General features: G+C 46.7%; 1 protein-coding gene across 3 annotated transcripts in view; it reads left to right on the top strand.

Annotated features, from left to right (window-relative positions):
* Positions 1-20467, top strand: part of BMPR1B (bone morphogenetic protein receptor type 1B) — a 492338-nt gene that overhangs the window by 460090 nt on the left and 11781 nt on the right. For all 3 annotated transcript variants that reach the window (XM_069630552.1, XM_069630550.1, XM_069630551.1), the window contains 3 exons: positions 8191-8488; positions 14057-14232; positions 17051-17181. In XM_069630552.1, coding sequence (XP_069486653.1) covers positions 8191-8488; positions 14057-14232; positions 17051-17181 — 605 coding nt within the window. The remainder of the gene's footprint in view (positions 1-8190; positions 8489-14056; positions 14233-17050; positions 17182-20467) is intronic.

The raw sequence follows: 20467 nt of genomic DNA, 5'->3' as shown, positions 1-20467 counted from the left end.
CCTCCCACATCGCCCCCCAGTGGGAGGGCGGATAAGCCAACCCCTACAGTCCTGGAACCTCATCATAGCTGACAAGTGGGTGTTGCAGGTGGTGCAAAGAGTGCATGCCATGCACTTCCTCCATCTACCCCATCTCTCCCTCCACAACCATGAAGGGTCCATCTACGACAACAACTAACAGCAAAGATAGTCAAGCTTCTACTAACGGTGGCCATAGAGCAGGTTCCGCCCTGGCAGCAAAGAAGGTTCTATTCATATTTATTCCTGATCAGGAAGAAAAATTGAGAATGGCGTTCAATTCTGGATCTTAGGGCACTCAACAAGTTTATACGTCACATCACATTCAAGATGACATCACTTCAGATTGTCCTCCCTTGAATAAACAAGGGCACATTTCTAGCCACCATAGACCTGGATGACGCTTATTATCATATACTGATCCACCCAGAACACAGACAAGTACCTCTGATTCTCAATAGGGAAAGACCATTTCCATTTCAGGGTACTTCCCTTCAGTCTCAAATCAGCACAGAGAGTATTTACTAAGTGTCTGGCGCCGGTAGCTGCCCATCTCAGAAGATCATGAGTAGAGCTCTACCCATACTTGGATGACTGGCTCTGTTGGGGACAAACTCCCATGTAGGGTCGAGGGCTACTAGGAGTTTGTGGACCCCTCCAAGGCCCAACACCTTCCCCCAAAAGGAACATAGACCCAGCTAGACAGCAAGTTCAAACTGTGGTTTATTACAGCCAACACCAACAGGGATCAGTACAAGGATAGAAGAAATCCAAAGACGTCTCAACGTTCCCTGGCTTGCAGGTCAGTTTTGATCTACAATTACGCCAGAGTGATGTCACAACCTGGGCCCCTCTCCTGAAAACCTATCGCACTACTGGATTGGTCGTCAGGAGCCTAATAACCTACACAGTCCCTTATATTAGTTATTCCACTGGCTCTGGAATGTCAGGTGGCTGGCCTGGTCCATCCCCAAAATTGCTGTCTCTAACAGTGTTGCTGTGTGAGGGTCTTACCATTGGTTCTTGCCCTGTGGCTCTTCGTCCACGCTGGGTAAGGCTTGTACTGCACCGGCTCTGTAGGGCTGGCCGAGTGGGTACCTCTCGGCATACTTATCGATTATTGGAGCACTAGGAATTGGTCAGAAATAGTATCAGCATTTACGATATCTCCTGGCCTTCTTCTGTGTCGTGTACCTTACAGGAGGGGGAGGAGGGGGCGAATTTGGCCATTCCTCTTCATCTCATAAAGGGGGATTCTCCAGGAGAAGCGTTAAGGGCAGTGGAGCGAACAACAACCATGCTCCAATGCCTGGGCTTCACCATCAACAGGGAAAACCCATCTCCTAAGCCAGTTCAGACCGCGATCTTCCTGGGGGCAGATCTAGATACGTGTATCCCAAGGGTGCAACCATCACCAGACAGAATAGCAGTGATACTAGGACTGGTTGCCTGGTCTCTAGAGAATGCAACATCCAATGTACGGCAATACAAGCCCCTCCTGGGCATGATGTCCTCCTGTAACTTTCTCATCACGATTTGCAGGCTACAAATGAGGCCCATTCAAGAAGAACTATACTGTCAGCGGGCCCAGATCAGCGGCTCATGGGAAGACACAGTGCATCTCACACCAACCTTCCACAAGGCATTACGCTGGTGGGCCAAAGAGGACAACCTAATTCAGGGCATGCCGTTTCAAATGCCCATGTCAACTCTGCTGCTCTGGACAGAAGCCTCCCTATCAGGATGGGGTGCTCACTTGGGAGATCTTCAAGCGAGGGGAGTGTGGTCAGCAAAGGTCTCCACCCTTCACATAAACACGCTGGAGCTGCAAACGATACACTGGGCACTAAAATCCTTCTAGCCAGCCCTTTCCGGCCAAGTTTTGACAGTGCAAACAGGCAATACGACCTCCATGCACTATACAAACAAGCAGGGGGCACAAGGTCGACCATCTTGTCGTCAAAGGTGCAAATGCTCAGGAAATGGGCCCTCAAGCACAAGATCCAGCTGAGGGCAGAGCACCTTCTGAGAAAGGACAATATCTCAGCAGACAAGCTCAGCAGGGAGTATTCGCAGTCCCACGAGTGGGAGCTGGACAACCAAGAACTCAGCCGGCTATTCGACAGGTGGCCGAAACCCAGAATAGACCTATTCGCCATGCTCATCAATAGGAAGTGCTGCCAGTTTGTCTCCAGATACCCAGAGAATCACTCTCTAGGGGATGTTTTCTCGTTGGATTGGACGGGAGAGTTCCTGTACAGTTTCTCCCTGACTATGCTGATACTGTGCGTGATGAGGAGGATGAAGGAGCAACCATGAGGGGTGATCCTGGTAGCTCTGGCATGGGCTCAACAAGTGTGGTACAAAACACTTCTGCAAATGTCCCAAGACACCCCTATACGTCTCAGGCCCCATCTGCGCTAATTGTCTCAACACGTAGGCAAACTACTTCACCAAGATCCAGGCAGGCAGTCTGTCTCTCAAGGTCTGGTACCTGAGCAGCGAAAATGTGATGACCTCACGCTAAACTGGGACATTATCAAGGTGGCTAGAGCTCAGTCCACGCGTTGCACTTACGCCAAGAAGTGGACGTGATTTAGGGCGTGGTGCACAAGATCACCCACAAACCCACTCTGTGTCGGTGGAACATATCTTGCGCTATCTCCTCCACTTGGCAAAGAGCGGCCTAGCCCAATCTTCTATCAAAGTATACCTCTCAGCCATTTTGGTGTACACCACAGGACCTCATCAGCAATCTTTGGTTTCCAATGCAGCATAGTTTTCCTGGCGGAACTATTGCGTACCTTTCCCATGGAGCAAAGACCTGCACCATCCTAGAGTCTCAATACAGTTTCAACAGAGCCCTACAAACCCATTCATAAGTGTGACCTGCGCTTTCTCTCATGGAAAGTGGCCTTCCTGGTGGCTATTGCCTCAGTCAGGCAAATTTTGGAACTGCCGGCATTATCTATCGATCAGCCTTTCTGTCTTTCAGAAAGATTGGGTTGTTCTTAGACCACATCTCAAGTTTATTCCTAAAGTGCTATCGGAGATGACATTGTCCAAGCAGATAGTGCTACCTTCTTCCTTTAGCAACCATTCAACTGCAGCTGAACTGTCACTCCATTCCTTGGACATTACAAGAGCTTTGATTCTACTTACACTGGACAAAGGACTTTCGATCTTCAACAAGGCTTTTTGCTGCTTTTTCAGGCCTCAACAAGGGACAATGTATATCTAAGCAAGGCCTTTCTCATTGTGTAACAAACTATCACCACTGTCACCACTCCCTAATCCACCAATAGCACATTCCACCAGAGGAAGAGCAGCGTTTGTGGTATTCCAGGCGGGAGGATCTTTAAAAGACACATAGAGCATCGACTTGGAGCATGCTCCATACGTTTGCCAAGCAGATGATACCAGAAAGGAATCAGCAGGCTGTCTTTCAGCACTTGTTTGCGTAAGGTAGGAGCAGCCTATGTATTTCCCCGTTCCCTTCTAAGTTTCTCTTATCATGCTTACAGTACAAATGCTGTTATGTAGAGGTAGATCCTCTGTGTGCCACAGGTATAGCATGCTTTGCTGCTTGGTATTCTATTCAAGCATATGAATCTATGAAAGTAGCAATGCTGGAGAAGTCTTTATTACTTACCTGTAACTGTATTTCTCCATCACTGGTATCTTTCATAGAATCACGTGCGCCCACCCTCCTCCCCTGGGGAGGGTTGCGGGGGTGCTCTGTAGCCAGTCAGTCGTCTCTCAGCTACGGCTCAAAATCTGAAGATGCCTACATGGGGCGCAGCATAAGCCCTGCCACCTCATTGGTTATGGTCTAAAAGGAACAAAGTGAGGTGGTGGGACTACATAAATGAAGGGCTTCACAGGCCTATGAGGCTATCTGTGTAGCCATTTCCTATGGGAAACTTTATGTAATTCATTTAAAATTACAGAGGATTCCCAGTCTGACATGGAATATTCAAGCATGTCAATCTATGAAAGATACCAATGCCGGAGAAATGCAGTTACAGGTAAGTAATAAAGACATCTGTGTTACAGTTTTTAGCTCTGGCTTTTGTACAATATATGAAATTAAAATATAGGCAACATGATTTGTGAGATATTGATAATGTTGTGTTTTGCGGTAAGTCATTATTTATGTCTGTTTGGATTACAGTTCAGCAAATATTTTAAAGAAATGTAATGAATTGTATTTGCAACTAAAATAAAAACATGTACACAGGTTGAGCAAAATTGTGAGGGGGAAATTGGGAGAGCATGTGGACATACCACAGACGACATGTAAGAAAGGATGATTGTAAATGCATGCTTAATTGCAGTTCACTGAAAGATCTACCATAGAGCGGATACCCTAGAGACGAAGGGCAGACTTGGGCCCTGATTCATGGAATTATTTGCCTGTAAAACAGGAATTTGCGTGCCATTCTGCCTCCAAATTCCCATTCGTCAAACGGGGATTTGCGGGCAGAATGGCACGCAAATCCCTGTTTTACACGCAAATAATTCCATGACTCAGGGCCATAGTGTGTGGCCTAAGCAGGTGGCCTGGAAGTGCACCTTAAATTGAAACTCAGCTACGTGTGATAGCAGACAATTAACTTGAAGGCACACAACACAGCTTTAAGACAGGAAGGGAGGCTTTCTCGTTGGGTAACAAACTGTATCACCCACTGTCACCACTCCCTAATGGTCATCGCTAATTCACTTGGTAGACCTTGCGACGGCTCTTGGAATGTGTTTCAGTCTGTTTGCAAGCCTTCAGCCCAGGACCGCACGTGCGCAAGGAACCACACGCACTTTCGGGCTTTTAATTATATTATTCTCAGCAACCGTCATACAATCCTGAACAAAAACTCGTATGGGTTTAAGTAAGACATTTACCCACCTTTTAAGCTACATTAATTGGCCTGTTTATATACATTGCTGACGTCTTTTCAATTGCTTCAAACATTCGAAGCAGCAAGTTCATTATTGAACACTAGGTGGTGGCAAAGTATCACAATGGACAGTGTTCAGAGATCTTGATTTCAGCAGTTAGAAAGTGGAAAGTGAACGCTCTAATTACCTACTTTTAAACTGCATTCTGAGCCGTTGGTCCACTGATTCATCCACCTGGAAGAAGAACTGTGAACGTTCTTAGATTAGATGGCCCGCCTCGGGTATTAGAGGCCCATCCTATTGCAGTGTTGAAGCGGACTCTTATGAATTGTTTGAGTTAGAGTTAGCGGTTACTTCTCCAGGGGACCGTGATACACTAGCGCCACCTTGTGGTCGATAGTTAGCATAGCGTATTTGAATCGCTGCTTCAATTGTAATGAATGGCCTTATAATTTGGTTAAATTAATAATGTAATAATTGCAGATTTAAAATAAAACGAAAGCATATTTACTTTGAAGCCACGAAGGGTTTCCCTGTTTGTATACCTTGCCTTGAAAAATCAGGAATTTGAAACGGGAATAAAAACAGTAATATATTCGGTTACTTGTGATTCTAACAAATAAATAACGAACACCACTTTAGTGTAAACATTTAAAACGAAACAAATTTTAATTTGGGGCGTCACCCCCTCGGGAGGGGCGCAACCCCTCAAGCCTCCCACTTCGCTTTGTTAATAATCCAAACCCCTACCCACCCTTCTTAACCCCTTACTTCAACCCCCCACATATAATAAAAATAAATTAGACATTTATTTTCGTTTTATATGTTTAGATCAAATTACTGTTCTTTATTTTCAATTCGTTATGATCACCTCATACCAATATTTCCTGGCCATTGAGCAGTGCTCGTTTTTGATCGTGAGCTAAACAGTTTAGAGGGTTAAAATGCAGGCGATTTTTTTCTTGTCTGAATGTGGGATTATTGTTTCTAGTGAACTCAAAGCCGCCAAATGCTGTCACAAATTGAAGGGGGAAGCCAGAGTGATGTGAGGGTGCAATTGGCCATTTGTTATCCATCAGAAAATATGACTTGTTTTACCACAGCACACGTCACCCCTGAAGGACCAGGAAGAGGCCCGCTTTGAGTTCCGGAGGTCACAGCTTCAGATGTAGTGACTGATGACAGTTCATAGACCTGCCGAAAAATGTGCATGATTTATACAAGGGAAATGCAGAATAATGTAAACAAACAAAAAAATAGGCGAAAAATGTAACATTTAAGTTGCCAGTAGGCGAACATTTGTCATAAGAGTATTAACTAGAACCAGAGGTCTCATTATGAGACAAGGCGAGAGGAACGTTTTTGGGATCAGTGCTAGAAAATCTTGTTTGCAAAAAATATAATTGACTATGTGGAATAACCTCGAAGAGATGGCCGCCGCGGGTCACGGCCATGTTAGCTTACGGTGGTGGTACATCATGCAGCTTCTTACTCCCCGTGGGGTGCTCTGTTCGCTTGCTCTCCTTCCTCTGCAAGGTACATCTTCATGGAACATTTGCCCTCGCCAACCTCTCTTTCAGTTCCTCGTCTTCCTTCCATCCCTCCCCACAACTTCCTTGTGCTTTCTGAGTTTCCTCTTCCAGGGTTCCTTCGCGTCTTAACACAGACGTCCTGGGGCTAGTCCACTTTCTGATGCATGCCAGGGGAGAAGTCTCCAAGGGGGCTTATGTTCTTTTAATTTGTCTGCCCAATAATCTCGTTTGATAGATGGAGGACACTCTGCAACACAAGTTTGTTTGCCTTTCCCACCTCTGTGCTGTAGCTTTCTGATGTCCTCCATTCATCTCGCCTGTTTCTGCTATTTGGAGACCACAGCCATGTAAGGAACCCCCCCCCCCCCCCCCCAGTAACTTTGCTGCTGCAAGGTGACCCAATCCCAGTTACAAGAGAGCAGCGATACTGAGATGGCAAGGATTTAATGCTGGAACCCTTGCATGAAAAAGTCCTCCAGGAAAATCTCTGTCTGGGTGGGGTATGAGACCTGAGTTTGCTGCTAAATCCCGAGTTTCCTTGACCTTTCCTGAAATCTTAATAATATAGCCACGAGCAAGCATGCCTTACACTCGGCGTGCCGCATTCTTCAGTTAATTACAAAGCATCACATTCAGGCAAACCGGCACTTGCAAAACGACCACCGCGGCATGGGAAGAGACGCCCACTGCATTCTGCTCCACATATGAAGATCCGATCTCCAATTAAACAAGGACAAAACCTTGTAGCAAGGGGCAATACATTAATTAAGAGTGCTGAGGAGTGGGGTTAGCGTACTTAATTTTGTATTTTCCAATGATAAATGTAAGAGTTTAGCAGACTTGTGCAAGGTCACACCCATACCTTAACACAGAGGGCCAGAAAAAAAGGTTTTTGCCACACTTGGTGTCCTTGGCCCCAAAGCACAGTGCCTTCATTTGCTGCTTCCGCCAGGGGTTATCTGAACCACCCACGATGGTGGTTTCGTAAGCAGCCAACAGTGTGTTCTGTCCTCTACACTCAGCATGTTCCATATGCAGCCACACTTGGCAATGAATCGTTCGGAGAGTTTTAAATGTTTCTCCAGCCTGCTTAGAGCTCATGTAGGAAAGGTAGTGCAGTGTAGAACTTCTGTATAATGGCTTACCTCCTTAGCCTCTGTGTTCAACAAATAGGGAGGCGGAATACTGTGAAACGCAGAACCTTTTTAAAAGAATGTTACAAATACAAAAAGAGAAATTTAAAAAAATCGTTGAATTTTATTTCTGGATACAAGGAGAGAATTGTAACGGGAATGACATTGTCCAGATAGTTACAATATGCCCTACACTCACCCATGACGCTCCTTCAGTGGGACACTAAAAGAATTCAGTTTGTCCTTCTTTGCACCTGAAAGTGGAGACAATCACGTGCTTTTTAACTTTGCCCGAACCCAGGACAACCTGTGGCTCCCCGGATGCTATACCTTACAACTCCCATCAGCCCTAGCGAGCATAGGTAATTGCGAGAGATCATGTGAGTTCTAGTCAAAAATATCTGCGGTGGTGCATGTTCCCAACCCTCCCAATGCATGAGGTGCCCTGGATCAGTACCGAGCAAGTACACTGTGGGCCCTGGCTCTGGCACATCACGTGGAACTGAAAATGGTCTCTGCAACACTAATAAAGTGAGGCACTTGGAAGCATGCGTTGTAATTAGAGATACATGTCCTAGCGTTCCACTAATTGTAATATTTTCACATTTTAGGGTTTATTGCAGCAGATATCAAAGGAACAGGATCCTGGACACAGCTGTACCTCATAACAGACTACCATGAGAACGGCTCGCTGTATGATTACCTAAAATCGACTACCCTTGACACCAAGGGCATGCTGAAGCTGGCATACTCCTCCATCAGCGGTCTCTGCCACTTGCACACAGAAATATTTGGCACTAAAGGCAAGCCCGCTATTGCCCACCGCGATTTGAAAAGTAAAAACCTATTGGTGAAGAAGAACGGGACCTGCTGCATCGCGGATCTGGGCCTGGCCGTGAAATTCATCAGGTAAGTGATAACCGGATATCTCTCCCTAACTGGGAAGGATCCTTGCCAGAGTTTTTAGGTTATAGCGTGGAAATGAACGCTAATTGAAGATTGGCATTTGGGAAAATATAATTTAACCCTCCATCCCTTTTGACGTCAAATACATTTTTTGGACCTTTACGTGATGCTTGGTGGCCTAGTATCACAGGGATGCCAATCGATGATTATGGCAATGGCCATTACTTAACGCATAGCTATCTGTGTATTGTAAAATCCAAGCAGGTTTCCATGGTAGAATGTATCATCTCCTTTATGTGCTTATTTTATAGAATTTCAAAAAGTATATTTTTATTTATGTATTTATTTTAAAAATTGGTTTTAGCTCCTGCTCATTGAACCTTAGTTTCGAGCCCTGCAATGTGCACTGGCCAGAGTTCTGCATGGGCTAGCTCATTGTTGTTCATGAACCTGATGACCCAGGTTGGCAGGGCTATTTATCCATTTTCAGGAATAACAATGAGTTGAACAGTCACAATGCTGGGCAGTGATGCTGGCCATGTCTGCACACTGCTCCACTCAGCCAGCATGACATTGCTGCACATTCTCTACTGTAACAACCATCAGGGTGGATTGACAACAACCGGACAGTCACCAACCAGAAGCCCGAACAAAGGGGCGAAGGTCAGTAAAAGGCCAAAATCCAGTAGGAGTTCCTGTCATGAATGACAACCTATATAGACAAGCTTTCTGCAGTGTTTGATAAGTAATGTTGTTGCCTGAATTTGTCCATCAATTTACCGTAAGAGAAATGCATGCTTGCTCTTTTTTTCTCTCTATAGATGGTTAACATGTGCCACCTGGTACCGATAGGATCAGAGAAAATATTTAATGATTATGTGTTTTAAAGAAACGCTTAAACATTTAGTTTATTCCAAGACACAACTAATATGTTATATCGATTGATATCTGTAAATCACACAGTGAATCCATCACCCTAAATAAACTGGTGGGAGTTGCAGCATTATCCACAAATATACTGACACAGTATGGAGCAGCCGTAGGTAGTGTCAACCGGGAGCGCAGGGATTTGCCCACCCCAATGTGTAACAGGCGTGCTAGAACAGCTCAGCCACTTCCATGCACTTCTCATGGCCAAAAGTCATGCCCCGGGCAAAGTCAGTACTGCCCATGGTCCAGGCCATGGCCAGTTCCCACTTCAATGGGTGGGCCAATCCACTGGTAATGCCTGGAGTTTGGTCTTAGGCCATGTCCCGGCCAAAATAAATGCAGCGCCCATGGCCAGTGCGCAGTACAGGTGGCTTGGGGATGCACATCAGACTGTCAACTGCGGCCAGGCGCGTGGCTCTGTCTCCTTCAAATGACCCACTGTGGATGGACTCAGGCTGTGGCCCCTTTGATATTCTTGGGAGGTGCAGGGTCATTGGCTACTTCAGGTCTTTTCGCAGAGCCATGGCAACCCCAGCAAGTTCAGCACTGTCCATGCCCGCTGGCAGTTGCCAGTGCCCATTTTGAGGGGAGGAACCACTGGCTATTGCCACAGTTCATGGGCACTGGCCAGTATGGGTGGCTTTTGGGTGTTCAGGGCATGGTTAAAGTCCCTGCTCCGTACCCACTGGGCATGGCCACAAGCCGTACCCTGGTAAAAGAACCCATTGGGTATGGTTACAGGCCATGGACATAGGGCACATTGGGTGGCTCATCAAAGGCCCTGCAAAGGGCAAGGAAACCACTGGACATGGGCTCAGACCATTCCTACTGAGCATGTCTGGTGGATCATGGTTGCCTGGCACAAAGTGGAATTCCCTAGCACAGACAAAGTGGCCAAAGAGCATGGCCATCCAGCACAGCGGGCGGGTCACTAGCGGGTGCAAAGTCTGCACGTAGCATGGGCGTGGGCCATGTCCTGCGGGCGCTGATGCTTTGATACTTTATATATTTACACACCCTGTGCACACTGTTAGTAAGATAATGTACATCATTGAGAAACAAAAACAATAAACATTATTTACAACTTTCTTAACGGTTCCTTACGGTTGGAGAACAAAACACAAAGCATTCAACAGCTATAGCTCGGCAACTTCCATGCACGTCCCATGGCGTCTCATATGCCACCACAAACAATATGCACGTAAACCCACTTCACACAGGGCTTACACTAAGGGGAAAGAACTGATGAAAAGTGGCTCGCCCCTAACTGGTTTGATTCTTTTTTTATATATGAAGTGATCACAACACACACACAAAAACACACAACACACACACAAAAACACACAAATCCTATTAACAAAGGCAGTCAGCACAAGGAGGCCCCTCATGGGCAGTACATGCTGATGGCCGAGGTCTTGGTGGTTTGTGTGGTTAGTCTTGCAGCCTTGGCTTTATTAGAAAATTAATTTTTTAAGTGGAAATGATCCATAATGTCCCTTTAAATAAAGTTTGTCGCACATAGCAGCGGTTTCTAAGCAACCAATGGAAATGTCTACATGTGTCAGACCTGCAACAGGACACAAACCAAAGAATACATATTGTGTGTCTTGTACTTATAGCGAAGTGCAACAGTAATGCATGTGTTGGCACTCATTATCAGGGTGAGTTGTAGCGATGAGACCTGATGTGTCTTGTTTTTTTTTGTTGTGAGGCATCAGAGAAATATACATTCGTTTATTTTATATTCATAGTTGTTTATTTGAACAATGTATTCTTCGTCTCACTGATGGGAATGATGGCAGAAAGGGCCCTTCAGTGGTCAGAATGGTGTGTTGAAAGGAAAATAGATTTCTCCCAAGAAGAATACATCACAACTTTGTGTGAGAACAATGGCCCAGAGCGGGAGGGAATGACTCTTTAAACAAGAAGGTAAAGATTTTCCCCAGGGTACCATGGGGACAGATCCCACCGAGGTTTGCAAAGTGATATCTAATGGACAACGCGAGTAAAGGCTTGGCTGTCAATAATGTCACTCAGAGGCTTGATACGAAATGTGCCCCAGTGCTGATATTGGCCTGTGTAATGTGTCCTGTTGTATGCTGTGAATGGCCCTGCCTCAGGTGCACTTACCATGCCCTGAACTTTCCACATGGACCATCATTGCAGGGGGTGCAGAGGCGTGGCATGTGGGAATCGTACACACAATGAATGGGTCCCACATTTAAAGCACCATTTCTCACAGCACAGTACTTGATCTGCATCCTGCCCCCTGACACCACCCTCGTGTTTGCCCCACCGCCAGAAAAAAAAACAGTAGCTGGCAAACCGTTTCAACATCTTTGTGATTCTCTGTTTCCTCCCAAAACCAATATGCCACCCTCAATCCCCAGCCGCCCACCATGCTCTAAAGAAGCAAAATAATGCCTGGGAATGACATTGCCTCAGTGTGCAACTGGTCGCCCAATCCCCCAGCTTCGCCACTCCTTCTAGTCTGGAATGGCTCCCCAACAGTGCGGGGCATACAAGCCTGTCAGCAATATGGAGCTGCCCCCTAACCCCACACCAAGTTCCCAGTGTGCCTGTAGTGCTTCAAATGTCTTTCTCTGGAAGCTATACACAACAAGAACGTGTGTGCAGGCTTTATTCTGAAATCTGTTCTGCACAGATTACTTCTATTCTTCTGTTTGACGCATTGAGTGGCCCGGTTCGGGCGGGAAAATAAAATGTAATTTGGGAGGCGCTAGATTTTTACCCTTATTTCTTCGCTGGACCATTCTGAGTTGAACAGCTGTTATTTGGTCTTTTGATAGTGTACTGAAACCCTCCTGACCTGGAGAACCTCATTGTACTCGAACGGTAAGATCCGGTCTGAAAATGGGCAGTGCGCGGTTAGTGGCCAAGCTCTCTATTCTGCCGCACTGGAACTAACGCCTTGTAAATTGCACTGCCCGCAAAAGGGTAAAATGGCAGAACCGCGCGCACTGTGCTCCGTATCGGGCAGAGCTGCTTCTCACAGGTTGAGATTGAACAGAAGACATGAAACCCCCCCCCCCACTGCCCCCCCTTGGCGCCCCCCACTCCTCCCGTGTGTGTGCAGCCAATGCGAAAGGGCAACCATTGTCATTTTCGTATTAGGAGCCCCCCCTCGAGGCACTCCTTATCAGGACAGAGCACGCGGCCCCTATTTACTGGCTCTTTTCATGCACTTTAAGGAACAGAGGCTTACATTTGGGCGAGAGAAGGTTAATAGCGATCGCTGATATCGTGCACAAATGCAGCTATTTTATCCTCCTCGCCCCTGACTCTCGGGGGGCGGGGGGGGTGGTGTGGCTATTTTTGAAGCGGCGCAGATCGCACTTGGGTCTTCAGAGCCAAGCATGAAAGCTATGCGGCGCAGGTGGGGGCGCTGGCGCGGGCGCTGTTTGTACATGAAGATTTGATGATTGTCAGTCGTGTTATATAGCGTGCGATCCTGCAAATAAAATCTCATTACACATGCATACCACCCTCCGCCAACATTTACCCACCTTCCAACCCCTGCCACCAAACATGTCCTTCCTGCATTTGCGATTCCACGTGCGAAAACCTAATTATAGCCCCTGGCATTTCAGATTCTCCAGAAGGGCAGTCTCCTATAAAGGAGCGCAGCAGAACAAGGTCGCAAGGGAATGCATGTCAATGGATTTCTCAAAAGAAATAGCCTGTTCCAATTATTTAGAAGATATTTGCTAATAACATGAAGAAATAATGCTCTTCGAGCAGCCCTGAATATATCCAAAAGAGACCCTAACTCTGTCCCCAGGAAATAAAAAGTCCTTTGGCTACCTATTTGGGAGTGGATCATATTCAAAACTCTTTCCATCATGCACAAATGCCTCTCCAACAGTGCTCCAAAATACCTATGCCAGAAGATGCTAACCGACTAAAGTTGCCCAAGACAAAAAGATCACGAGGAGCAGGTTCCAGCTTCCCTTCAGTCGCAGCTAAACACTGCAGCTCCCTAAGGTGGTGGAACTGAGAGCATAGACCTCCTACTGGCCCTTCTGAAAGGCTCTAAAAGCTTGGCTATTCGCTTAAACAGGACCACCCCTGCACCTGACCTCCAACTACAAACTCAAATCACATCACTCTTTTCAGTGTAAACGGTTGCAACAGTGCCCTGATGCCCTCTGGTCATGGGCACTTTACAAAGGTAATACATAAAGAAAATAAATGCTTTAAGCAATGCAAGCCAATAGTGGGCCGTGGGTCAGGGAGACCAAAAGATACACTGATATCATCCCTTCCAGAGTCCAGCTTAGGACTGCTTGCAGTGCACAGGTTTACATGCTCCACGCTCTGTTGACAGCACTTTGGTACTCCTCCCCCTAACCGTAGGCAGGCCGCCAGCCATCAGCGTTTCAGATCTCTTCACAAAACCCAACACTTTAATGGTCAAGTAAATTACTTTTCTCCTTTGTTGTGATTTCCAGCAACTAGAGGTGATTAAACTTGCAGTGTGCGCCACACAAAACACCCCACTTACTCAAATGTGGTGCAAGCCTGTGTTTACATGACGGCATCAGAGCTAGTTTGTCATTGTATTTGTTTTGAGTGCTGTGTCGTCCAGCTCTTTATTTGCTGTCCTTCTGTTATTTTTAGTGACACAAATGAAGTGGACATACCGCTTAACACGAGAGTCGGAACGAAGCGCTACATGCCCCCGGAGGTGCTGGACGAAAGTTTGAACAGGAACCATTTCCAGTCCTACATCATGGCAGACATGTACAGCTTTGGACTCATCCTTTGGGAGATAGCCAGGAGGTGTGTTTCAGGAGGTAAGTGGAGCCTATGCTGGCCTGAAAAACAATGCTGTCCAACTATATCCTCTTGAACATTCAAACTAGTGGGCCTTATTTACACAGATGTGCCCGTGGGCTTCTCTAACTTATATGTGACGCCGAAAGTCAAGCAAATCTGGAAATGCCCTTGAGCAAATGTTTATGAAATGTAATTGCATGTGAGCATCTCAAAGAGGCTCCAACCATCTCCGGATCTGCTCCATTTATAGGCAAGAGTGTGGACCCATTGAAGCCTTGGAAAAGTGGTAGCCTCTCAGGCAGGCAATAGTGTTTTTTAGTGTTTTATTAATACACAAGGGGGCCGATTCATGGCATTTTTTGCATGGTTCAAAGTGACTTTGAACTGCTGAAAAATGACTTTGCACTGCTGACACAAGGAACTCTGCAAAGTGTCTTTTTGGAGTGCAAAGTCAGTGCAAAGTTCATTTTGTACTGCAGAAATTACTTTACACTGAGTTTGCACTGCAAAAATACACTTTGCACAGTTCCACGAATCAGATTTTGTGTCGGCAGTGCAGAGTCTCTTTTCAGCAGTGCAAAGTCACTTTGAGCCGTGCAAAAATCGGGCCCAAGGCCTCTACCCCATTTCTCCTAGAGGTGCACTAGTGAAAAGAGATTTTGAAAAATGTGGTTGACTTGAGCAAGTGCTCAAGATAGAAATGTACATTTAGCAATCAGAGGGCCGAGTTAAAGGTTGTTTTTCGGTTTGACCTTAAAGCGATTCCTTCTGGCTGTCCAAGGGGGGGTACTGTTGTGGTGTACACAGAGGACACCCCAGCTGTGTTATGCTGATCAAGAAAAAGAGCCACTCATTCCATCCTCCTTGTTGGGTAGGCATCACGTCGAGTCTTGCACTGAGTGTCCGCACACACTCTGGGGTAAGGCAGCATGTGTCGCTTTCTATAACCATGCCACAGCCAAGGAAGGACCCTGTGCTGTACATGTTGCCATACTGATTCCATTTCCAGGGCAGAAGCTCGGCTTGCTAAATTGTTTGCTTCTTCTCTTAACGCCTGACTTGAAATTATGCAATTATGGACTCCAGTCTCTGTATGCCTTCATTATGGAAACTGTGAGGAACTTTGAAGAAGTAAAGGCAGTGCACCTCACTGTATGCCCTTATTTCCCGAGTTCCCTTGTGTTTCCAAAACAAAGCCTCCATCTGGGTCCTTTTTTTAGCTGCCGGCCTGCAAGAGATGGCAGAGCTGTATGGCAGGGCCACATTTTACTGACATCGGATTATCTTAAACTATAATTGCTTTCTGGATCTATGACGATAGTATTCTGTCCACCACATGTTTTTCATTTTATACAACCAATGGTGATTATCATGACTATGGATTGGCATTACCGGAGTTATTTCCAAGTGTGTTTTCTTTGGGTTACTAACAACGTTTTTAATGGTATCTTTCAAGATGCACTATCAAATAACCTGCATTTTCAGTATCTGTGCCACGAAGAGTGTGTTCTGGGACACGTGGACCTACCACAAAGTATCTGCTCTGTATAGCCACTCTCTTAATTCACATTGTTTTTAATGGGCAGAGTTAGGTATTTAACCTGCCACATTGGACCCCTGTGCAGTCCCTACATTTTCCCATAAAGGAAGTACAACGCATTGGGCACAAGGAGTCTGTGCTCATCAGTAGAGTCGATGTGCCCCTAGGCACCTTGAGGCGAATTTCATTTTTATAATAAGCAGTGCAAATGCACGCGGCTATTGATACATTCTAAATAGCCATCATTTTTTTTGTTCTTACATAGGGCTTCATGCCAGATTCCTCCTGCTTCTAGCCACTGGCTGTAATGACCGGCATTAGCACCCTGGGAGGGGTCACTGTCCAATCAGGATGCTCGGAACGCAGGCTTTATTCTCTCTTTGGAGCCAGTGCTCCAAATGGCCTGGGTGACCAGCGCCACCTTCCCCGCTCTCCCTTCACCACTTAGCACCCGTGTAGTTTCCTGCACAGGTGCTAATAGTGCATTTAAAAAAAAAAGAAAATAAACGCACCTTTCTTATGCGGCCCAGCGCCGTGCAGTGCAGCTGTCAGCTTAGGCCATTTTCCTGTCATCAACATGGAAAACGGACTTGCTAACAGCTGCGCCCAGGACCTTAACTTGGATGGCAGGCTGTTATCTATAGGGTCGGCCCGCAGCTTCGGCCATATCGCCCCATTATTGTTATCCAGTTCAAAAGCGAACTTGGAAGGATGAAGGGCTTAGTCGGCCGCTTCGCTGAAATCACACTTGCAAAGTACATGCTGGCCCCATGTCTTGGACTGCAAGTTCGAATCATGGCAGCATCGACTCATCCTTTCCACCTTTCAATGTTCATAAATTGAGTACCATTAAATTGAGTAACAGAAACTCGTTTTATTATAGTACTTAGAATTTTGAAGACTCTGTCATGCTGCACTATATAAACACGTGACCGTGTACTGAAAGCTCCCATAATGGCAAAGGATGGAAAACGACAGCACAGCAGGAATTTCATAATTAGATGAAGTATAACATTTAGGCTCTTGTGTCCATGTCTCTGTTTACCAGCCGGCCTGATTGCTGAATACGTTTGAAAGCAAAGTGAGCAAAATAGTATTTTTTTTCTTGGTGAATGGTTTTATCATCTTTGAAAACATGAAAAAATATATATTTCATGCTAATGGTTAGAACTATTCGGGAATGGGGTAACTGCGTGTGGAAAAGGGCAGAGCCCATGCATTGTCTCTATGGAATAGAGTTTTGGGGTGTTGAGCTGTTGTTCTTGAGATGTGAATCTGCTGGATTTTGCTTACAGGTATAGTGGAAGAGTACCAGCTGCCGTACCACGAAATGGTGCCGAGCGACCCCTCCTATGAACACATGAGAGAAATTGTGTGCATCAGAAGGCTGCGGCCCTCTTTTCCTAACCGGTGGAGTAGTGATGAGGTAAGGCCCCAAAGAAGCGCTGCGAGTTATAAAAACACAGTTTGTCATTTACTAAAGCAAGTGCTTTGAAGTACAACATGGATGTATAATCATTAAACTATTGGTTCTGCAAGAGTCTGCGTGTGTGTGTGTTTCGCATGTGCATGGTGTGGTGTGTTTTTGTGTGTGTGTGTGCACATTCTCTGAATATTTATAGATTCATGTCAGTTTGTGGGTCTAGAGCCTTTGCCCTTTGAAGTCATTTTCATTTTATGTTATCTGCATTGTAAGAAATGCATCAACTTTCAGCTGGATCGTGTATCCTCTTGAAGTACCTCTGTATCACACTGAAAGCTTCATAGCGCAAGGGCCTTAATATTCTACAATCAAACAAACATCAGCCGATCAGCATGCCCTCCTGGTGTAGTACCTGTCACATAGTGTTTCACTTTGAGAATAATGCAGACAGTGCACCTTCAACGCATAGCACATAGCTGGACCACACATTTCTTTGTGGTGCTCGGAACACCTTAATGCAGTGTTCTTCAAACTGTGGGGATGGCCCCCCTAAGGGGGGCCTGTATGATGACCAGGAGGTGCGAGGCTAGAGTACAGTGACTGCTTTCCATATAAAATCTGGGGGGTCCAGCAACACTATATTTACTAAAGGGGGGCTTGACAACAATATTTTTACTCAAATGGGGGCTCAACATACAAATGTTTGAATAGCACTGGCATAACAGCTTCCCTGAGTGAATGACATCACAGTTGGCCTCAAATCCTAATCAGACAGCATGAAACAATATACATTTCTGAATATTTGTTGTTGGTGCGGAGGAATGACCCAAGATTCTGTGAAGAGAACATTATTGATTTTTATTTCAATTAAGGACTACTTGAAGTTACATTTATTCTGTAATATTGATTAAAAGAAAACCAGGTCCAGTTTGAGGTGGTGCCTCCTTTGCTGTAATTGTGTCTTGGGATCAACAGACTGTACTGCATATATTCATCTTTCGTGATACCATTATAAATGAACTTTCAAATTCCTCATACATCTAAATAATTAGCCCGAGCCAATCTGAAAATGAATGGAATTAAAATAAATCTCACTGATATTAAAAACATGATCACACATAGCTCCCTTGTGCTTTCCATGCTAAAGCATGCACTCACTAATTATTTGACCAAGGTGGTCCCTCGTGGCTGTTTTGCCTCGTTAAATGTGTCATCTGGAAATCCTTGGGAGCTCACTTCTCCAGCTACCCTGGAGAACATGCAAAAGATATTAGGGAAGTTGCAGGAACTGCATTTTGCAATAGTCTTCCGGCCAGTAACCATTGTACAGCCCTCCAGATGTTTTCCACTACAACTTCCATGAACTTTCACCATACACTACACTGGCTAGAACTGATGGAATTGAAGGCAAGAACATCCAGAGGGCCATAGAACGAGTTACCAGATTAATGCTGCAGTGACAGCGTCTCACTGAGATTTGGCCAGAAGTGGTAGATTCGAGGGGATTGGGTCCTCCGACGTATTCCATATCTATGACAGGTAATCACCACAGCTGTGCTGCTTCGGAAATTTTTTTCTGCGTCCTGCATCGATGATGTCGATGCGCCGTCGTCGAGGACCTCCTCCGACGTCCAACGTCTTCCGATGTGAGAAGTAGGACGCACGACGCCCGTAGCCTCAGTTCCGTTTTTTTCGCGAATGTGTTGCTTCGTGATTCTCGGTTACGCCTCGACTCTTTGGAGTTCTGTTCTTCTCGGTTCTTCAAACCTGTTCGTTTTTGTGAGAAAATCCTTCGTAAGAAGATGTCTTCTACTTCGTCTTCGACCCCGTGTTCGGGCTTCAAGAAGTGTGGGGAGTGTGGGTCCAAGATGTCGGTGACGGACTCGCACAACGCATGCCTCTGGTGCCTTGGGTAGGCCCACGACACAGATGACTGTATCGACTGCCAGTCGCTCATGTCCAAAGCCTTACGGGAACGTAAGAAGAAGTTGTCGGTAAGTCGGGTGTCCAAGCCCCGGAAGTCGAAGTCTGCGGGGCTTTCGACGGATGATTCGAGAGGTGACTCTCCGCGTCGTTGTCGGAAGTCTCGTGGGTCTCCTTCAAGGAGTCGGTCTCGCCACTCCTGGGCCTCTTCGAGGCATTCTCGGAAGCGCCGACAGCGGTCGTCTTCCAGGTCCTCTTCTGAGAACTCTGCCCGGCACGTCGCTTACCCCACCAGCCGTGCGACGCCAGAGGAATGGGATTCCTTCGGGAAGAAAATGCTGGCGATTTTCGAGTCGCAGGGTATGAAGCCGTCCGCGCCCCCGAGTGGGGTCGGCCGTGAGAGGTCGAGAGACACTGCTCGCAAGAGTGGTCGGCACGAGTCACGGGAGAGGTCCCGTTCGGACAAGGGGACTTGTTCTCGACGTACCCGTTCCAGGTCCCGGTCCTCGACGCGTTTGAGACCGTGTGCACCTGTGATGTCTTCAAGAAAGACATCGACGCCTGAGGCGTCGAGGGCGTCGACAGGCTTTCTCGAGGCTCCGGCTCCGAGGAAGTCGTCGAAGCCGTCGACGTTCAGGTCGTCGAAGGACACGTTCGGATCTCCGGCTTCGAGGACTGTGTCGACGCCGTCGATGCTGGCGGCGCTGCATCTGACATCGACGCCGATTTGCTCGACGCCGATCCTCTCGGCGCGATGCCTGTTCTCTCGACAACGTCGCCGATTCACTCGATGCCCTCAATGCCTTTCGAGGCCGGGGTGTCGGAGGTACCCCGTGGCCCGGGGGAACCCCCTAGAAAGGCTCTGGTTAAGAGCAAGCACTCTCGGGTGCCTTCCTTTCACCACCTGGAATATATTTCTGAGGTGGATGAGGATTCTGATGGCCTGGTTCCTAGTCAGGTTCCAGATGAGATGGTCTCGGGCCATAGCCAATTTGACGATTTGAGGCAGTCACTGCATGATGCCAGTGGACTGGACACCTCTCCGGAGGTGGAGTTTTGTAGGCCTGAGCCTGGCTCTCATGCCGATTCCTCGTACCGGCGCCTTATGGCTAGTGTCTTCGAGTACTTGGGATGGTCTGATCCCCCAGGGGAGTTTGTGCAGGAGGATCTCGCGGACATCCTTGATGTTGGTCCCCCAACTGACCCTGTACTGCCGTTTCATATGGCTCTACAGAGAAGGGTGGCGGCGGCTTGGACTGCTCCGGAGAGTCTCCCGGCGTTGGGCAGGTCCTTGTCGCGAAAATACCATCCAGCCAGTAGCGACCCCTGCTACTTGACCAGGCACCCCACTCCGGAGAGTTTGGTG

The sequence above is a fragment of the Ambystoma mexicanum genome, chromosome 6q, assembly GCF_040938575.1.
Source record: "Ambystoma mexicanum isolate Mex_15411 chromosome 6q, UKY_AmexF1_1, whole genome shotgun sequence".
Classification (NCBI taxonomy): Eukaryota; Metazoa; Chordata; class Amphibia; order Caudata; family Ambystomatidae; genus Ambystoma; species Ambystoma mexicanum.
Note: the sequence above shows the minus strand (reverse complement) of the source record. Positions and strands in the feature narration are given on the sequence as shown.